Source organism: Alosa alosa, chromosome 13 (assembly GCF_017589495.1).
Source record: "Alosa alosa isolate M-15738 ecotype Scorff River chromosome 13, AALO_Geno_1.1, whole genome shotgun sequence".
NCBI classification, from domain to species: domain Eukaryota; kingdom Metazoa; phylum Chordata; class Actinopteri; order Clupeiformes; family Clupeidae; genus Alosa; species Alosa alosa.
The window spans coordinates 29102335-29120509 of record NC_063201.1 but is presented as its reverse complement, the minus strand read 5'-3'; the positions used below and the strand labels follow the sequence as shown (position 1 = coordinate 29120509).

The 18175-nt window shown below is 49.4% G+C and overlaps 1 protein-coding gene across 1 annotated transcript in view; it reads left to right on the top strand.

The window, feature by feature from the left end:
- ubr5 (ubiquitin protein ligase E3 component n-recognin 5) overlaps window positions 1-17906 on the top strand; it is a 39274-nt gene extending 21368 nt beyond the window's left edge. The window contains 43 exon segments of the mRNA XM_048261693.1: window positions 300-411; window positions 532-686; window positions 826-1023; window positions 1937-2147; window positions 2677-2803; window positions 3004-3155; window positions 3312-3407; window positions 4136-4259; window positions 4403-4500; window positions 4636-4790; window positions 4995-5086; window positions 5272-5418; window positions 5775-5893; window positions 6202-6328; window positions 6575-6704; window positions 6826-6986; window positions 7184-7423; window positions 7668-7791; window positions 7892-8003; window positions 8110-8241; window positions 9310-9567; window positions 10011-10279; window positions 10509-10720; window positions 10950-11183; window positions 11404-11477; window positions 11988-12160; window positions 12614-12727; window positions 12887-13017; window positions 13019-13102; window positions 13310-13430; window positions 13636-13981; window positions 14140-14190; window positions 14280-14367; window positions 14479-14623; window positions 14794-14924; window positions 15087-15147; window positions 15282-15460; window positions 15589-15673; window positions 15825-15980; window positions 16093-16206; window positions 16556-16700; window positions 16940-17025; window positions 17191-17906. Of these exon segments, the coding sequence (XP_048117650.1) occupies window positions 300-411; window positions 532-686; window positions 826-1023; window positions 1937-2147; window positions 2677-2803; window positions 3004-3155; window positions 3312-3407; window positions 4136-4259; window positions 4403-4500; window positions 4636-4790; window positions 4995-5086; window positions 5272-5418; window positions 5775-5893; window positions 6202-6328; window positions 6575-6704; window positions 6826-6986; window positions 7184-7423; window positions 7668-7791; window positions 7892-8003; window positions 8110-8241; window positions 9310-9567; window positions 10011-10279; window positions 10509-10720; window positions 10950-11183; window positions 11404-11477; window positions 11988-12160; window positions 12614-12727; window positions 12887-13017; window positions 13019-13102; window positions 13310-13430; window positions 13636-13981; window positions 14140-14190; window positions 14280-14367; window positions 14479-14623; window positions 14794-14924; window positions 15087-15147; window positions 15282-15460; window positions 15589-15673; window positions 15825-15980; window positions 16093-16206; window positions 16556-16700; window positions 16940-17025; window positions 17191-17403 (6282 nt within the window). The 3' untranslated portion in view covers window positions 17404-17906.
- Window positions 17907-18175: the final 269 nt, after the last annotated feature.

The following is an 18175-nucleotide window of genomic DNA, read 5'->3' as shown; positions in this document are numbered from 1 at the left end:
CACACACACACACACACACACACACAGTGCTAGTGGCACCTCTGAATATCAGTTATAGGTGCTGATTTGTATGTGCACACTTGTAGTGCTATATTTCTCTATGATCACATTCAAGAGTCCGCTGTAGCATAGCATTCACATACCACACAGATGCATACCCAGGCTCCAGAATAGATCAACTACATAAATGCTCAACACAGAAATAGAATGCGAGAAGTCACCCTTTAGAATAAGCTGAAGAGGTTCTGCTTGCAACTGTGTCTCCTTTCACTAATTCGCTGTTTTCTTTCCGTCTGCAGGTTGTAAAAACTGGGGGAACTCCTAAAGTTCCTGATTGCTTTCAGCGCACACCTAAAAAACTTTGTATCCCAGAAAAGGCTGAAATTCTAGCCGTGAATGTTGACTCCAAAGGTCAGTTCCACGTTGTTTAAGAGCAAATCCTATTTGTCTTGGTTTGTTTCCATTCTCTGGTGTATGTCTCTTGATGTGCTTTGAAGGCGCTGACGTTCCCTCTCTCCCTCTCTGCTGCAGGAGTCCATGCCGTGTTGAAAACAGGCAGTTGGGTTAGGTACTGTATCTTTGACTTGGCAAGTGGGAAAGCTGAGCAGGAGAATCATTTTCCTACCAGCAACCTGGCTTTTCTGGGTCAGAGCGAACGCAACGTGGCCATCTTCACCGCAGGACAGGTCAGTGTCTCTCTCTCTCTCTCTTTGCTTTTTTTCTTCTTGATGTTGATAGATTGAAATGACATTCTTTACGGTCTGGAAAGGCCTGGAAATATCATGTTGCTCATTCATTTCCATCTTATGGTTGTTCTGGACTCAGGAATCTCCAATTATCCTGCGCGATGGCAATGGCACAATTTACCCCATGGCCAAAGACTGTATGGGTGGGATAAGAGACCCTGATTGGCTGGATCTGCCGCCCATCACCAGCTTAGGCATGGGAGTGCATTCTCTTGTCAATCTCCCCAGCAACTCGACCATCAAAAAGAAAGCTGCTGTCATAATCATGGCGGTGGAGGTAAAGGCTGCTCTGTAGTTTTGGGGGATCACTTAGAGTGTTCATCTAGGATACTTCTAACGCTCATACTTCTGTTGGATTGTCCATTTTTCAAGACTTCTTTAGCGTGCATTTTACTATTACTATCAGTGTTTCCCATACATTGACTAATCTGTGGCGGGGCACCATGAAATCAAAATTGGCCGCCACAGATTAATATTCTATGTTTAACTTAATTTAATTTATTTGAAAATCCTTGCATTGCCTTTGAGCTGCGCTTTTTAAGCACACAGCCTTTCCTTACTCCGCCCCGCTCTGTCTCGTAGCCTGCTGCCCCTCCTCTGCATGTGCATTTAACAAAGTAGGCTATTCACGATTGTTGAAGGATTGCTGTTGCCACATAGAAGCATTGCATAGAAGACGTCTGGCTAAATATAGCAACATAACATAGTAGGCTACATTGAAGAGACTAAACTAAGTTAAGTTATGCAATCAAGCAGTATCTCAAAGTTAACGTCAGAATACTGTTTGGATGTCGAATTTAGCATGCTTAGCCTACTTACAGCTGCTTGTCAATTTCGTTGAAGGGCTCATTTTATTGACTCCGACACTGAATGTTTGCAAAATACCAATGGAAATGGTATGGTAAATGTTTTCCAAAATTCAAAAGTGAAATGAATTGCATCCACACATCAGCAGCCTTTTAACTGTGTTAATCACAAACCTATACACTACCAAGACGATCTTAATATCCCCCCCCCCCCGCCCGTTGTCCAACTCAGCTACCGCCACAAATTGAATCCAATTCTGTGGGAAACACTGACTATGTATATAAAATAGATTTTTTTTTTCATTGATCCTGCTACTTGCTTGAATCATACTTAATGCATCATGAACCAACTGACATTGTGTTAAAATGTGTGTGTGTGTGCAGAAGCAGACCCTGATGCAGCACGTGCTGCGCTGCGACTACGAGGCGTGCCGTCAGTACCTGGCGGGCCTGGAGCAGGCGGTGCTGCTGGAGCAGAACCCGCACGCGCTCGACGCCCTGCTGGGCCACCGCTGCGACGGCAACCGCAACGTGCTGCACGCCTGCGTCTCTGTCTGCTTCCCCGTCAGCAACAAGGAGACCAAGGAGGAGGAAGGTACGGCCCGCCGAGCCGCCGCTTCGAGAGCCGAGGCTGGCCAGGCCAGCTGGGCAGTCCTACAAGCACCCGGTCAGGCTCAGACATAATCACATACACAGCTATCCAAAAGTGCTCCGAGCTTCACTGTTTTCCACCCTTGTCATAGTTTAGTCATAAATATCTCATTTTAGAAACTGGAATAGAAATGCAGAAGCCTGCTTCTTAATTTAGTAGAGCTGTCCTCCTCAGGGACGGCTGCTTTGTTACTGCTATGGCTCATTGTCCAAGTCTGCCTGTCCACGCCGCAGGGGGAGTTCTGCAAGGACCCTGGCAGGCTTAAAGATAATGACATGCGCAGCTATCCAAAAGTGGCAGGATCTTCTCAGTTGTCCTCCCTTGGAGTCATAAATATCTCATTTATGGGCCTGGACTAGAGATGCGAAAGCAGAAGCAGTTTTTTTTTTTTTATGTAGTGGGGCTCTGAAGCTAGTGGTGTGCTAGCGCCTGTCTCACTGCGGCTCACTGTTCAAGCCTCCCTGTCTTCCAGAAGCCGAGCGCTCGGAGAGGAACACGTTTGCGGAGCGGCTGTCGGCGGTGGAGGCCATTGCTAACGCCATCTCGGTGGTGTCCAGCAACAGCTCGGGCAACAGGACCGGCTCCTCCAGCAGCAGAGGGTGAGACGCCAGTCGCTGCTGGTCCACAATGTCGTAATGCAAAAATGGTGTCCAAAATCTTTCCCTCAAACGCGCGGTTTTTAGCTCAGCTAAATCCTGCACAGGACGTTTTGAGCACTGTGTCCAGATCTTAATGTGTTTTTTTTTTCCTGTGTATGAGATGTGTTAATGGCTGTCCTCCCCCCCCCCCCACTCTCCAGCCTGCGACTTAGAGAGATGATGAGACGCTCCCTCAGAGCAGCAGGCCTTGGACGCCATGAGTCTGGCCCCTCCTCCAGTGACCACCAGGATCCCGTGTCCCCTCCCATCGCACCCCCCAGCTGGGTGCCGGACCCCCCTCCCATGGATCCAGGTGAGCTCCCCACATCCACTGCCACATCCACTCGGCTCCCAGGGCTGCTGCTGGTGCCCTTCCATAAATGCAGCCTGTTCTCCAGCCTCGTCGCCCCTCATGCCTCCCACGCCGGCAGCCTAACTAACCTCTCGCCCTGGTGCTTCTCTCTTCTAGATGGTGACATTGATTTCATCTTGGCCCCTGCAGTGGGCTCCCTCACCACTGCTTCCACCGGCACCAGCCAGGGCCCCAGCACCTCCACCATCCCCGGTGAGCCCGCCCACAGACACACACGCGCTCGCACACACGCTCACACACACGCTCGCACACGCGCTCACACACACACGCTTGCACACGCTCCGATGCAATCTCACACACACACACACACGCTCGCACACGCGCTCACACACACACGCTTGCACACGCTCCGATGCAATCTCACACACACACACGCTCACACACACTCAGATGTACATCTCACACACTCAAACGGACAAGACCTCACATACACACCGAAACACTTATGCGCTCACCTACACACTCATTTCTGACACTCTGGCCCTTCACCTTCTGAGCATTTGCAATATAATGGGTGAGCTTAGCCATCCTGTTCCCACAGTTGCTTACGTGCATTCAAATACGCACACTCAACACCGAAGCAGACACAGACGGGCACTGGCACCTCAGATGGTCTCGGCACCTCCACTGACCACTGAGTGAGTCTGGTCACCCTGTCAACGTCATTGCACACAGTAGCACAGACAACAGAAACCTACAGACAGGCTCAGACGGGAGCGTAGTATATCTATCTGTTGAGTGCATCTCCATTCATGGCTTTGGGGAAAGTCAGTGTGTCATTCTGGCTTGGTACATCTGTTTGTCTGGCTGTGCACCATCGTTCACACAGTGCTGCAGTGAAAGGCCTTAAATGGCCTCTTGTGTAGGGCGTCTGCTCCAGCTCTAATGTGTCGTGTGTGTTTGTGTCTCTCCCTGGGCAGGGCCGTCGTCTGAGCCCTCAGTGGTGGAGTCCAAAGACCGCAAGGCCAACGCTCACCTCATCCTCAAGCTCATGTGTGACAGCGTGGTGCTGCGGCCTCACTTGCGCCAGCTCCTCTCTGCCAAGTACGCACCCTCTGTTTGCTTTTAATATACGCACCCACCCCAGCCCACTCCCTTGGCAGCGCTGTGCCACATTCTGTCCTCCTCTGGAGAGAGGAGTTATGATTGGCATGTATTGATGGTGTGTGTGTGTGTGTGTGTGGCAGGGATGCACGTGGAATGACTCCGTTCATGCTGGCAGTGAGCGGGAGAGCCTACCCAGCAGCCATCACGGTCCTGGAAGCGGCGCAGAAAATCGCTAAGGGTAAGGATCACACACACACACCCCCCAGTCCCGTCTGTTTGCCAATGTGGGGCAACACGTCACGTTTGCCTTTGATAGGGTTCCAGCTGCAGTAGGCGTGCGCTTCATTAAAAGGCATCCATCTGTTTGTGTTAGGGGAGTCTGGCAGTGGCGAGAAGGAGGACGCCGACTCACTGTTCATGGAGATGATCTGCCCCTCGGGCACCAACCCGGATGACTCGCCCCTCTACGTGCTTTGCTGCAACGACACCTGCAGTTTCACCTGGACCGGTGCCGAGCACATCAATCAGGTGAGCGCCACTACTGACACAAACGAGTCACACCTGGCACAGGTACATTTGCCACAGATAGTTACATTGGAATTAGACTGAATGAGTTGCTAAGTAGAATAAAGATGCAGACAGATGTTGATTGACTGATTGATTGATTGATTGATTGATTGTTTTGTATTCTATTGATCCTCACTGTGGTACTTGCCTTTTTCTCCTCTAAAGGACATCTTTGAGTGCCGGACCTGCGGCCTGCTGGAATCGTTGTGCTGCTGCACCGAATGTGCCCGAGTCTGCCACAAGGGACATGACTGCAAGTGTGTACACTACTGTGCCATGCAATCTCTAAATCATTCTCCCATGTTGTTGTTTTCAAATAAGTCCTTTTTTTTGGATCATCATTTAATAGTAGTTTTCTCAGCTGATGCTTCATATATTGTAGGGCTACACTGACAGAATGAATGAGCAACTGAAAGGTTCTACTGTTTGTGTATATTTCTAGGCTGAAGAGGACCTCCCCCACTGCGTACTGCGACTGCTGGGAGAAATGCAAGTGCAAGACGCTGATAGCTGGGCAGAAGGCTGCTCGTCTGGACCTGCTCTACAGGCTCCTCACAACCACCAACCTGGTCACTACCCCCAACAGCAGGTGCACACACTCGCACACTTACTGAGCTTACACACAGTAGACTAGCTCATCTTAAGACAGTACCTTGTCCTTTGGCTTAATGTAATAATGTAGCGATAGCCCAAGTAAAGCCTTCTGCTCATGCGGTTTTCTACTAAGTGATCAGTCTGATGTAGAGCATGTGCTAAGGGATTAGCTGTGTGTTTTCATGCTCCAGTAAAACTGCATTTGTATGTACACATGTAGGAATGTTCTGTTTACTCATCCTTCTCTGCACACTCTATTTCTCCTCCTTTGTCGCTCTCTCTCTCTCTCTCTCTCTCTCTCTCTCTCTCTCTCTCTCTCTCTCTCTCTCTCTGCTGTCTTGATGCCTGCAGGGGGGAGCACATCCTGCTGTTCCTGGTGCAGACAGTTGCCAGGCAGAGTGTGGAACACTGCCAGTACCGGCCGCCCCGCATCCGAGAAGACCGCAATCGCAAAGCTGCCAGTGCAGAGGGTAAGGGCGTGCGTGCGTGTGTGTGTATGTGTGACTGCGGATGCCTGCCTGCATGCGACTGGTAGTCGGTCCCTCAACAGGCCCTGACATTTTCACAGCAGTGGCTCTTGTGTCGAGCATAAAAAATTATAGGGCATATGATTTACTCTCGCAAAAATAAACACGCTGTCACTGTGCCATAGGCAATTCACAACCTTCTGAGCTGACCGGAGGGATTTATTTCCCACACGGTGTCAGTTACCATGTCGCAGTGGCTCTCGAGGCCCTGAGTCACTGATTATTTGCGCTTGTGTCGGCCCGCGTTGTAGACTCGGACATGCCGGACCATGACCTGGAGCCACCACGCTTCGCCCAGCTGGCCCTGGAGCGCGTCCTGCAGGACTGGAACGCCCTCAAGTCCATGATCATGTTTGGCTCCCAGGAGAACAAAGACCCGTAAGCCCCCTCCTCTCTCATCACAGATCAGTACCTGCTGCCACATGGCCAGTGTAGAGGTATCCATATAGCATTCTAATTGTGAAGAGTATTTCTGTTTTAGAACTTAGATGTGATTGTGAACTTTGGACTGTAGGTGGCAGTGATGTGTTCCTTAAGTTTGTAAAGTGTATGTGAAAGAGAGGCCGAGGTGGAAGTAAAACACAAAGCGTGTGTGTGTGTGTGTGTGTGTGCGTGTTGTGTCAGGCTGAGTGCGAGCAGTAGGATCGCCCACCTCCTCCCAGAGGAGCAGGTGTACCTGAACCAGCAGAGCGGCACCATCCGGCTGGACTGCTTCACCCACTGCCTCATCGTCAAGTGTGCCCCGGACATCACAGTAAGCGCCGTCTCACACTCTCAGGATTCGCCGGGTCAACAGCTTCATCATTTCCAGTTGACTTGTTTGTGTGGCCTAAGCATGATATTTATGTGTGTGTGTGTGTGTGTGTGTGTGGTAGTTCATCGACACGCTCCTGGGCACGCTGGTGAAGGAGCTGCAGAATAAGTACACCCCTGGAAGGAGGGAGGAGGCGGTGACCGTCACCAGACGCTTCCTGCGGTCAGTGGCCCGTGTGTTTGTCATCCTCAGCGTGGAGATGGCCTCGTCAAAGAAGAAAAAGTAAGCATTGGCCTCCGTATATTTGTGGTGTCCTAAATATTAACGCTGGCCTTTTTATATTCACATGTACCTAGCTCCAATGTTTTGTTTACTGCAGATCTGTCACTTAGATGAGATTTCTCTGAGCTAGGTTTTCTATGGCTTGTATGACAAATGATCCAGTGAAGCTGAAGCTGTATATCCTCTCTGTTCCCCAGTAACTTCATCCCGCAGCCCATAGGGAAGTGCCGGCGTGTGTTCCAGGCTCTGCTGCCGTACGCGGTGGAGGAGCTGTGCAACGTGGCCGAGTCGCTCATCGTGCCCGTGCGCATGGGCATTGCCCGGCCCACCGCCCCCTTCACGCTGGCCAGCACCAGCATCGACGCCGTGCAGGGCAGCGAAGAGCTCTTCTCCGTGGAGCCGCTGCCGCCCAGGCCCTCCCCTGACCAGTCCAGCAAGTGAGTCCTACGCCGCCCACGCGTCCTCCTTGACCACTTGTCAGGAGATGCTAAAGAACAAGGAAAGACGGCCATTTTGTGACCCATGGCATGTTCCAAGACTTCCATATTTGTGATTAAGTCTTGAGTGTTGAATGAAAGCGATCAGATTTGTGTCTGGGTGGTGGTGTTGTTGCTTTTAGTCTCGTCTCTGTGCTCCTCTGTGCTTACATGCATCCTTGTTATGTGTGCTTTGGTTTCTCAGCTCCAGTCAGGCTGCCTCGTCCTACATCATCCGGACCCCACAACCCCACCGTAGCAGCCAATCCCAGCCCGTCCGCGGGCGCGACGAGGAGCAGGACGACATTGTGTCCGCTGACGTAGAGGAGGTAAGAAAGCCCATCAGACCCCCCCTGACAACCGTTTCCATCAGCGCTTCCTCCTCCTCTAACCTGAAGAACATGCCGCTAAAAGATTTTCTGTGGTCAGGTGGAGGTAGTGGAGGGTGTTGCTGGAGAGGAGGATCACCATGATGACCAGGAGGAGCAGGGGGAGGAGAACGCAGAGGCTGAGGGTCAGCACGACGAGCACGATGAGGACGGTGAGTGCCGTTCAGAGTGCTGCTCGCGCCTCCACACACGCTCCAGGTTATCAACTTAACAGGGTCACTGGCAATGGAGTTAATTTATCTTCTGCACCTCCTACAGGAAGTGACATGGAGTTGGATCTCCTTGCTGCCGCGGAGACAGAGAGTGACAGCGAGAGTAACCACAGCAACCAGGACAATGCTAGTGGACGGAGAAGTGTTGTCACGGCAGCAACTGCCGGATCTGAAGCAGGTATGTAATTTCAGTAATGACGAATGGAATGTGAAATAATTAGTAATTCATGTATGACCTACAAAGACAAGCTTTTTGCTACTCTGCTGCTATGGTCACCACTCAAGGAGTCTGTATTAATACTTAAATCTGTGTAGAATCTAATGTGTTTGCCCTGGGGATTGGGAATTGGGAATATGTCAGTTCCATATAGAGAACAGATGAAATTCTAAAAGCGACTTGGCCACTGACACTGATGGGGTTGCTAGCTGTTTCAGAGCTCATGACTAGCACTTGTTTTCTGCTGGAATGCGATGTAGTGTTTAGCTCAACGCCCTCTATTTCATTTGCAGGCAGTAGGGTGTCCCTGGCATTTCCCATCTTTGGTATGGGCCTCTCTTTGTCTTAATGCATATATGTCAGGAGCCGAGTGATCGTGGCGATTGCACACAGAGTTAATGTGGAGATGTGCCCTCAGTGTAGATCACCAGCCCCCACCCCCCCACCTCAACCAGGATCACGTGCTTTGTAAACCAATAACTGGGTTGCTGTTTCTTTTTTCCCCCTAATATAAAAAATAACTTAGATTGAGTGGTTCTTGTTCCTGCTAACCTGTGTGGATGTATGCACACATGATAGAATCACGCTTTTATTTTTTTAGTTTAAGCAAAAAAAAAAAAGGATGTTGATCTGGTTTATCTTACGCTTTTCTGCATCTGCTACTAACACCACTGGTTGAACAAGAGGACACACACACACACACACACTCACACACAGGTTGATTCACACACTTGATTGTGTTGATTGTGTTTGAACTTTGCTTTAGTCTGAACTCCAGCAGCGGTCCATGCCTTGTGTGGTGCTTGTGTGCCTCGTAGTGTTTGTGGTGTCTAGAGATAGCACAGTTAGTGGCAGGTGTCCTTGAGATGGTAATGGTTTGGCATGGAGCACTAACCTACAACTCCCGTTGGGGGCATTCTGCTGTGTTATGGCCACACTGACACCTCCTCCTCCTCCTCCTCCTCCTCCCGCCTCCTCCCCCTCCTCTCTGTTTTGAACTATCTTCCTCCTTCCACTTTCTCCTTCAAGGTGCCAGCAGTGTCCCTGCCTTCTTTTCAGAGGACGACTCGCAGTCCAACGACTCGAGCGACTCGGACAGCAGCAGCAGCCAGAGCGACGACGTGGACCAGGAGACGTTCCTGGTGGACGAGCCGCTGGAGAGGACCACGGGCACGGCGCACGCCAACAGCGCCGCCCAGGCGCCACGCTCCATGCAGTGGGCCGTCCGCACCACGCCCAGCCAGCGGGCAGCAGGGGGCGCCCCGTCCAGCACCTCCACTCCTGCAGGTCAGGCGCCTCCCTCTTCGACCGTATTCACCTTTTCATCATTTCGTAATTTTATATATTCAATTAGACGTGCAACTCTGTTTGCTTATAACATTTAATAATGTACATTGGGCCTGGTGAAGGTCCGTTTTGTTCAGCTGAGCACTCATTGTTGTATAGTCTGAATGTTCACCTTTCACCTTGACTTTGATTAATGACACCATCTCTATGCTGGATTTGTGAGTTGTCAGATAAGATCAGAGGTAACGTGTTACAACCTGTTAGTGTATGATTCAAATAAGCATGAGAAATGTAAGGCAATTAGTGCTTTCGCAAAAACCCTTCTACAAGATTGATTACTTGTGGTCAGCACACAAGACAAATGTTTGGATTTTGCAACTGTAAATATGCTGTTACCCTGAGGAACATGCTCACGGATAAACTTTGTGTCCCCTCCACCCCAGCGAGCTCCACGGGCCTGATCTACATTGACCCGTCCAACCTGCGTCGCAGCAGTGCCATCAGCAACAGTGCTGCGGTGGCCGCCGCCGCTCTGGAGGCCAGCAACTCCAGCAGCTACCTGACGTCCGCCAGCAGCCTGGCCCGCGCCTACAGCATTGTCATCCGCCAGATCTCCGACCTCATGGGCCTCATCCCCAAGTACAACCACCTGGTCTACTCTCAGTATCCTGCGGCCGTCAAGCTCACCTACCAGGACGCGGTCAACCTGCAGGTGGGTCTGGGATCAGCATGTCTCACACTGCAAATCTTTTCTCAGATCAAATTCAAAGAAGGAAACAAATGTTTTATTTATTTTGTATATGGTTTCAGGAAACTATTATTCTTACTACTGTGCATGTTGTTAGTTGTGATTAACAGTCAACAGCCCATAAGAAAAATACAAATTTTCAAGCCAGGTCTGTAGTCAGTAACGTAATTTGCGTCTCAATTTGTGTCTGTAGAACTATGTGGAAGACAAGCTGATCCCCACCTGGAACTGGATGGTGTCCATCATGGACTCCACGGAGGCCCAGCTGCGCTACGGCTCAGCGCTGTCCTCCGCTGGGGACCCGGGTCACCCCAGCCACCCGCTGCACGCCTCTCAGCACGCCGGCCGCCGAGAGCGCATGACCGCCCGCGAGGAGCCCAGCCTGCGCACGCTGGAGGGCCGCAGGTACACACCTCCACATTTTCAGAAATTCCGTTTCCTCGTCCACAACAGTTGTGAAGTGTGTTTGTTACAATGTTTTTGCCACAATAGTTTGGTGGTGTGACATTCTGTACATTGTAACACACTTAGAGTCGTACTTGCAGGACTTGTGAACGTGCAGATTAATTGTGAGCCTGGATGCAGTAAGTGAATGTGAGCTCTGCTGATTGACCTGCTCTGTGTCCTGCTCTAGGCGCGCCGCCACACTGCTGACCGCTCGGCAGGGGATGATGTCGGCCCGCGGAGACTTCCTGAACTACGCGCTGTCGCTGATGCGCTCGCACAACGACGAGCACTCGGACGTGCTGCCCGTGCTGGACGTGTGCTCACTCAAACACGTGGCCTACGTCTTCCAGGCCCTCATCTACTGGATCAAGGCCATGAACCAGCAGACCACGCTGGACACGCCACAGATGGACCGCAAAAGGTCAGTCCGTCCCTTGGATAGGGTGTTTTAATAGGAGCATTTGACCGTGAAGACTCTTATCGTTATGGGATTTGGCAGACGCTTTTGTCCAAAGCGACATACAAATACAAAACAATATAATACTTAAATTTAACATGGTACAATTTAAGATGTTGGTCAGACTAAAATATGAGTATAAAATTATAATCATGTGAGATTCACCAAACTGTTTATTCTGAAGGAATCGAGAAATTCTGGAGCTTGGTTTGGACAATGAGGACTCAGAACACGAGAACGATGAGGACACCAATCAGAGTAAGTGTGTGTGGAGAATGCTACATGCATCCAGAGATTCACATCTGCTCTCACTTTTGAGTCGGTGCTCTTTGGGAAAACAAATCTGAGTGAACTTTTTTTGACGTGAAAGTGTGAATCTTCCATTAAAACCCCAAAATAACAAGCCCATGCTATTACGCAACTACTACTGTTAGGTTTTGCATTGGGATTCGAAGAGGGACACAAGAGGAAGGCAGTTAGGCAGAAAGGAGGCAAAAAGAAGCGAGCGGCTGTCAAAGGTACCGTGGAGCATAGGCAGTCTGGGAACAAGCCTTTTGATTCCTACAGACGTGTGTTGACTCGCTCGGTCTCTGAGCTGTTTGGTTTTGGCTGCCATTTATCTTTAATGTCCCGTGTGTCTGAATGTTTGCATGGCTGGATGATCCATTCTTTCTTTTCAGAATTCTTGCAGGAACCCCTGGATGAGCTTTCTTGTGTCGGGATGCTGTGTTCTGTTCTCATGTTCTGCTCCGTGTTGTGTTCTCTCAGGTTCCACACTGCAAGACAAGGATGACGAGCCGGTTCCCGCAGAGACGGGACAGAACCACCCCTTCTTCCGCCGCTCGGACTCCATGACCTTCCTGGGCTGCATCCCGCCCAATCCCTTTGAAGTGCCCTTGGCTGAAGCCATCCCATTGGCTGATCAGCCCCACCTCTTACAGGTGAGCCTCAAACCCCAGTCTTGTTCCTTCTACCATATAACAAGTTATTTTTTTGTTTTCTTTGATTCTTCAATTTCTCGTCTTTGACTAATCAGAGTCTGCTGTAATTTTCCTTGTTTTTGTCTTCTACGGGGCAGCCGTGGCCGACTGGTTAGCACTTCGGACCTGTAACCGGAGGGTTGCCGGTTCGAACCCCGACCAGTAGGCACGGCTGAAGTGCCCTTGAGCAAGGCACCTAACCCCTCATTGCTCCCCAAGCACCGCTGTTGATGCAGGCAGCTCACTGCACCGGGATTAGTGTGTGCTTCACCTCACTGTGTGCTGTGTGGGTTTCACTAATTCACGGATTTGGATAAATGCAGAGACCAAATTTCCCTCACGGGATCAAAAGAGTATATATACTTATACTATACTTATACTCATCTTCGTCTCCCCCTTTTCTGCTCTTTGCAGCCCAATGCGAGGAAGGAGGACCTGTTTGGTCGACCAAGCCAGGGGCTGTACTCCTCCTCTTACATGGCCAGCAAAGGTCTTGCTGACATGTCGGTGGATAGGAACTGCCTAGAGGTAAGCAAAGGAGTAAGTACAGGAGTATGCCCATTTACATCTTTCTTTCTAAATTATTTACAATTTTAGACTTGGCAGTTGCTGCAGGCATGTCAAGTACCAGTACATACCAAGTTGTCACCAAGCCGTGCTAAACCTTTGGGAACCCCGTCTCCACAGATTCTACCCACTAAGATGTCGTACTCGGCCAACATGAAGAACGTGATGAGCATGGAGTCACGGCCCAGGGGTAGCGAGGACCAGGCCGCAGCGGAGCAGGAGATGGACACCTCCAAGCCCGGCCCCTCTCCCCGACCTGGCTGCCCAGCTCAAGAGCAGCCTGCTGGCTGAGATCGGCCTGACCGAGAGTGACGGACCTCCCTTGCCCTCCTTCAGGTAGAACTACCAGCTACCCAGGAAGTGTAGGAACGTCCTGTCCTAGCCAAACAGTAGGGCATTGTTGACATGGCTATTGATTGTGTGGGAACTGCTACTATTCCACCAGTTGCCAGTTCCTTGCTAGCTCCCTTAGGTATTAAAATAGTGTAATGTGTCCGTCTCCGATCTGTGTGGAGTAATGTGTGCGTGTTGTTTGTGTGTCAGACCCCACTGTAGTTTTATGGGAATGGTGATCTCTCATGACATGCTGCTGGGCCGCTGGCGGCTCTCTCTGGAGCTGTTTGGAAGAGTCTTCATGGAGGATGTGGGCGCTGAGCCAGGATCGGTGAGTCCATCCACACGTCCCTGCCGGTCACACTTACTGAGAAGCTCAGGGCTCAGGAAGAGATGCCTTTTATTCATGAACATTCACTTAGTATTATATTAGTATTACAGTAGTTTTGGGGATTTGGTGAGTCATTTTAAACCCTTTGGGTAATGGGTTTAATAGTATGGAGATTTTGACGGTCTCTCCATTTCAAACGTGACAGATCCTGACAGAGCTGGGTGGCTTTGAGGTGAAGGAGTCCAAGTTCCGGCGGGAGATGGAGAAGCTGCGTAACCTGCAGTCGCGGGACCTGGCGCTGGAGGTGGACCGCGACCGCGACCAGCTCATCCAGCAGACCATGCGGCAGCTCAACACACACTTCGGCCGCCGCTGCACCACCACGCCCATGGCCGTGCACCGCGTCAAGGTCACCTTCAAGGACGAGCCGGGCGAGGGCAGCGGAGTGGCGCGCAGCTTCTACACGGCCATCGCCCAGGCCTTCCTGTCCAACGAGAAGCTGCCCAACCTGGACTGCGTGCAGAGCGTCAGCAAGGGCATGCAGGCTAGCAGTACGTAACCCTGCTTTTACCACACGTTACACTACACAGAATCACAGAGGATGGCTTAGTCTAACTCTGCTGCATCTCTTGCAGCTTTCTGTCAGTTTCAACAGTCCATTTTAACACAAATAGTCCAAAAACAGTTGTTGTTGCTGTTGTTGCTGCAGTTGCTGCATTCGCTGACTTGGGCGTGAACATAGGAGAACAAGATTTGAAAGGTTTACTCTTTACAGCTTTGGCCTTTAGCTCTTAGTTGTCGCTTTTGTTAACTGACCGCTATTGTGTGTGTGTGTGTGTGTGTGTCTAGATCTCATGCAACGACTGAGGAACAGGGACCGGGAGAGGGAACGCAGGAGCGGGGGGCTGCGAGCTGGCTCCCGGCGGGACCGCGACCGGTGGGTATCTGGTGGTATTGTTGGTGGTTCCACGGCAGTCATCTCCTCTGCCCTAGATGAACCCCTAACTCCTAGACTGACTCCTATGGTCTGTGCCCCTGTGTTAAATAGGGACTCGAGAAGGCAGTTGTCCATCGACACCCGGCCCTTCAGGCCTGCCTCTGAAGGAAACCCCAGCGACGAACCGGACCCACTTCCGGCACACAGACAGGCGCTGGGAGAACGGCTATACCCCCGGGTACACGCCATGCAACCGGTACGCCTCCCTCCTTACAGCATTTCAATTATACATCTATGTACATATATGCTTTATTGATCTTCAACCTTTGACAGTCAACATAACTTTGTAATCAGGAAATTGGTTGGACAACAGATACTGCTGTCTGTCTTGTAACGGAGATGTAATATGTAATGTGTTGGTTGCAGGCGTTTGCGAGTAAAATCACAGGGATGCTGCTGGAGCTGTCCCCCGCTCAGCTGCTGCTGCTCCTGGCCAGTGAGGACTCCCTGAGGGCCCGTGTGGAGGAGGCCATGGAGCTCCTTATCGCACATGGAAGGTAAATGCCACCGCTGCTGCTCTCTGTTCAAGCTTAATCTGAAATGACACTCTGATTTAGCCCATCTACAAATCAGAGTATGAAAATGTCCATGAGTGGCTTTCATTGATAACCTATGCAAGCGTGCCTTGTGTATTAATGTATTTTTGGTTTTCCTCTCAGGGAAAACGGTGCCGACAGCATATTGGACCTCGGTGTCCTGGACACCCCTGAGAAAGCACAGGTTTGTTTTTGTCCTTGGAGAGCTCACACCAGAGTTGCACTGGTTTAGTCTGGTTTTAAAGGTTCTGTTACCTCCTTTTAGGCATACTTAGAATGTTTACCATGGTAACATGGGTCTGTTCTCCATCTCTACAGCAGGAGAACAGGAAGAGGCACGGCTCTACCCGCAGCGTGGTGGACATGGAGCTGGACGACCCCGATGATGGGGACGATAACGCCCCTTTGTTCTACCAACCGGGCAAACGGGGCTTCTACTCCCCACGACCGGGCAAGAACACGGAGGCCAGACTCAACTGCTTCCGCAACATTGGCAGGTAAGCACTCCCAGCCGCTCCCACTGCATCTCCATTGTCCTCTGCTCCCTTAAAGGGATCACATAAAGACCTGTATCTGAATGATGGTGAATCTTAAGTGATGGCTTTGATTTTTTTCCCTTTTCCAGAATACTAGGGCTTTGTCTGCTGCAGAATGAACTGTGCCCTATCACTTTGAACAGACACGTCATCAAAGTGCTGCTCGGGAGAAAGGTAAGCACACAGATGTGGTTTACTTTTCTATTTTCTTTATTTATTTATTTTAAAATGTCCCCTTTATTTGTTACATTGCCACGTAATGCAGGTGGCTTGGACATTTGATAGGGTGCCATATTCTGAGCTGTCTGTGCCACTTTGTTTGCAGGTGAACTGGCATGACTTTGCCTTCTTCGACCCAGTGATGTATGAGAGCTTGCGGCAGCTAATCCTCCACTCCCAGGCTGGGGAGGCCGAGGCCGTGTTCTCAGCCATGGACCTGGCCTTCGCCATCGACCTCTGTAAAGAGGAGGGTGCTGGACAGGTACACATCCAGTTCTGCTTATCAGAATCATCCAGTATTTTTTTTTTGTTTTTTTTATTTCACCACAAACAATGCCATGTGATCTTAATGATCTGTTTTCTTCTCCCCTCAGGTGGAGCTCTTGTCTGGTGGGGTGAACATGCCAGTGACCCCTTTGAATGTTTATGAGTATGTTAGGAAGTATGCAGAGCACAGAATGTTGGTGGTTGCTGAACAGCCTCTGCATGTAAGTATGCTGTATTGAACTTAGAAAATGGGAAATAAGTTTAGTTGTTGTTTGCAGTGTAATGTACTCATTATATGTTGATATGTAATGTATATAAATAATGATATTGCTGTATGTCCGTACCATTTTATTTGTGTTGTTCTGGGACAGTATCATCTTGTCCTTGCTACTGCCGTCAGTCACTGGCATAGCCTCAGATACCGGCAGCTCTGCCCAGCCATGTTTCCTTTTATGGTGTAACTGACCAGGCATGAGTTTCTGGAAATAAAGGGATATAATTAGGTCAAGGCATGACACTGGGTTTGTAGAGCCCACACGTTAATTGGAATGGTGGTATGCTCCCTGGCAGGCAATGAGAAAGGGTCTCCTAGATGTGCTTCCCAAGAATGCCCTGGAGGACCTCACAGCAGAGGACTTCCGGCTTCTGGTCAATGGGTGTGGAGAGGTCAATGTGCAGATGCTTATCAGCTTCACCTCATTCAACGATGAATCGGGTAAGGGTTGAGCTGCACACATCAAACCAGGCCATGTTGAGATCTTGGAAGGACTAGGTTCTGCCAGAAATGGAATTTGGCCCTTGCATCTCTCAAAATGGTGGACATCAAATAATTTATAGGTGGATATAACATCTAGCTCTTAAGTTGTTTCTTACATGTCAGATCTAAGATACATGTTCTTATTTGACATATTTTGTATGATCACTTCAGTGATTTAACATCTGTTGAATTCACAGGGGAAAATGCTGAGAAACTTCTACAGTTCAAGCGCTGGTTTTGGTCCATTGTTGAGAAGATGAGTATGACAGAAAGGCAGGATCTGGTAAGACTTATTACCATCTATATTATTGCCATCATTTACTACAGTCATTTCACATTGAATAAAAAAAAAAAAAAAAAAAAAAATTCTACAAACAAGTATTAACCATTGATCCACGGTCTTGGTTAACTGTATCACTAACCTGATTATTTCCCTGGGCCACTGCAGGTGTACTTCTGGACATCCAGTCCATCTCTGCCGGCTAGCGAGGAGGGCTTCCAGCCGATGCCTTCCATCACCATCCGGCCTCCAGATGACCAGCACCTGCCCACCGCCAACACCTGCATCTCCCGCCTCTATGTGCCACTCTACTCCTCCAAACAGATTCTCAAACAGAAACTCTTATTAGCCATCAAGACCAAGAACTTCGGTTTTGTGTAGAGGTTGACGAAAAAACATGTTTACTGTTGTGTAATATTACTAGTTCCATTTTTGTAGATTTATTTTTTGTCTATACAATTTTATGGAATTTAAAGAAATGCTGTCGCATCCCTGGCGGTAATTTTGATCTGTTGTGAAAGCAGACGGCTTGTTTTATTTTATTTTCTGTTTTATTTTATTTTTTATTTTTTTTCTGAAATAAATATACATTCCTGCATTGGCTTTGTGAAGTTGAGCCCGCAGCTCTCAGTTCCATTGGCTTGAACTGTAATGTCCCAGGAATCATCTGTTCGACATGAAACTGTCTGCCGAGCCCCAGCCAAAGATGACAGCAGAAAATATTTAACAAAAAAAATTTACACTGTGATTATGAATTTTTTCTTCCCCTTCTGCCCATGACAGAAAACTTACTATCACTGAGAGATCACAGCTGCCTTTGTGGAAAGTCATTTTTTCTTGTATAGGGGGAGTAGGGAATTTCAGAATAAACTTGGATGCAACTACTGGCTTTTCTTTGGTCTTTGGCATGTTTACCTGAGTAATACTAACACATTGTATTTAAGCATGAATAGGTTAATTTAAACATACTTAAGGAGACAGGTGTACATCTAGATTTTTTTCTACTCAAAGATGGTATGACACATGTCGTAGCCAGCTGTCATTAAGTCAGAGGGGTTCAAAACATCTGTTGCAACAATAGCTGAACATTTCGGGTTATAGGAAGTTCAATTAAGGTCAGCGCCTCCTGGCACAGAAATCGTATTGCAGTCAT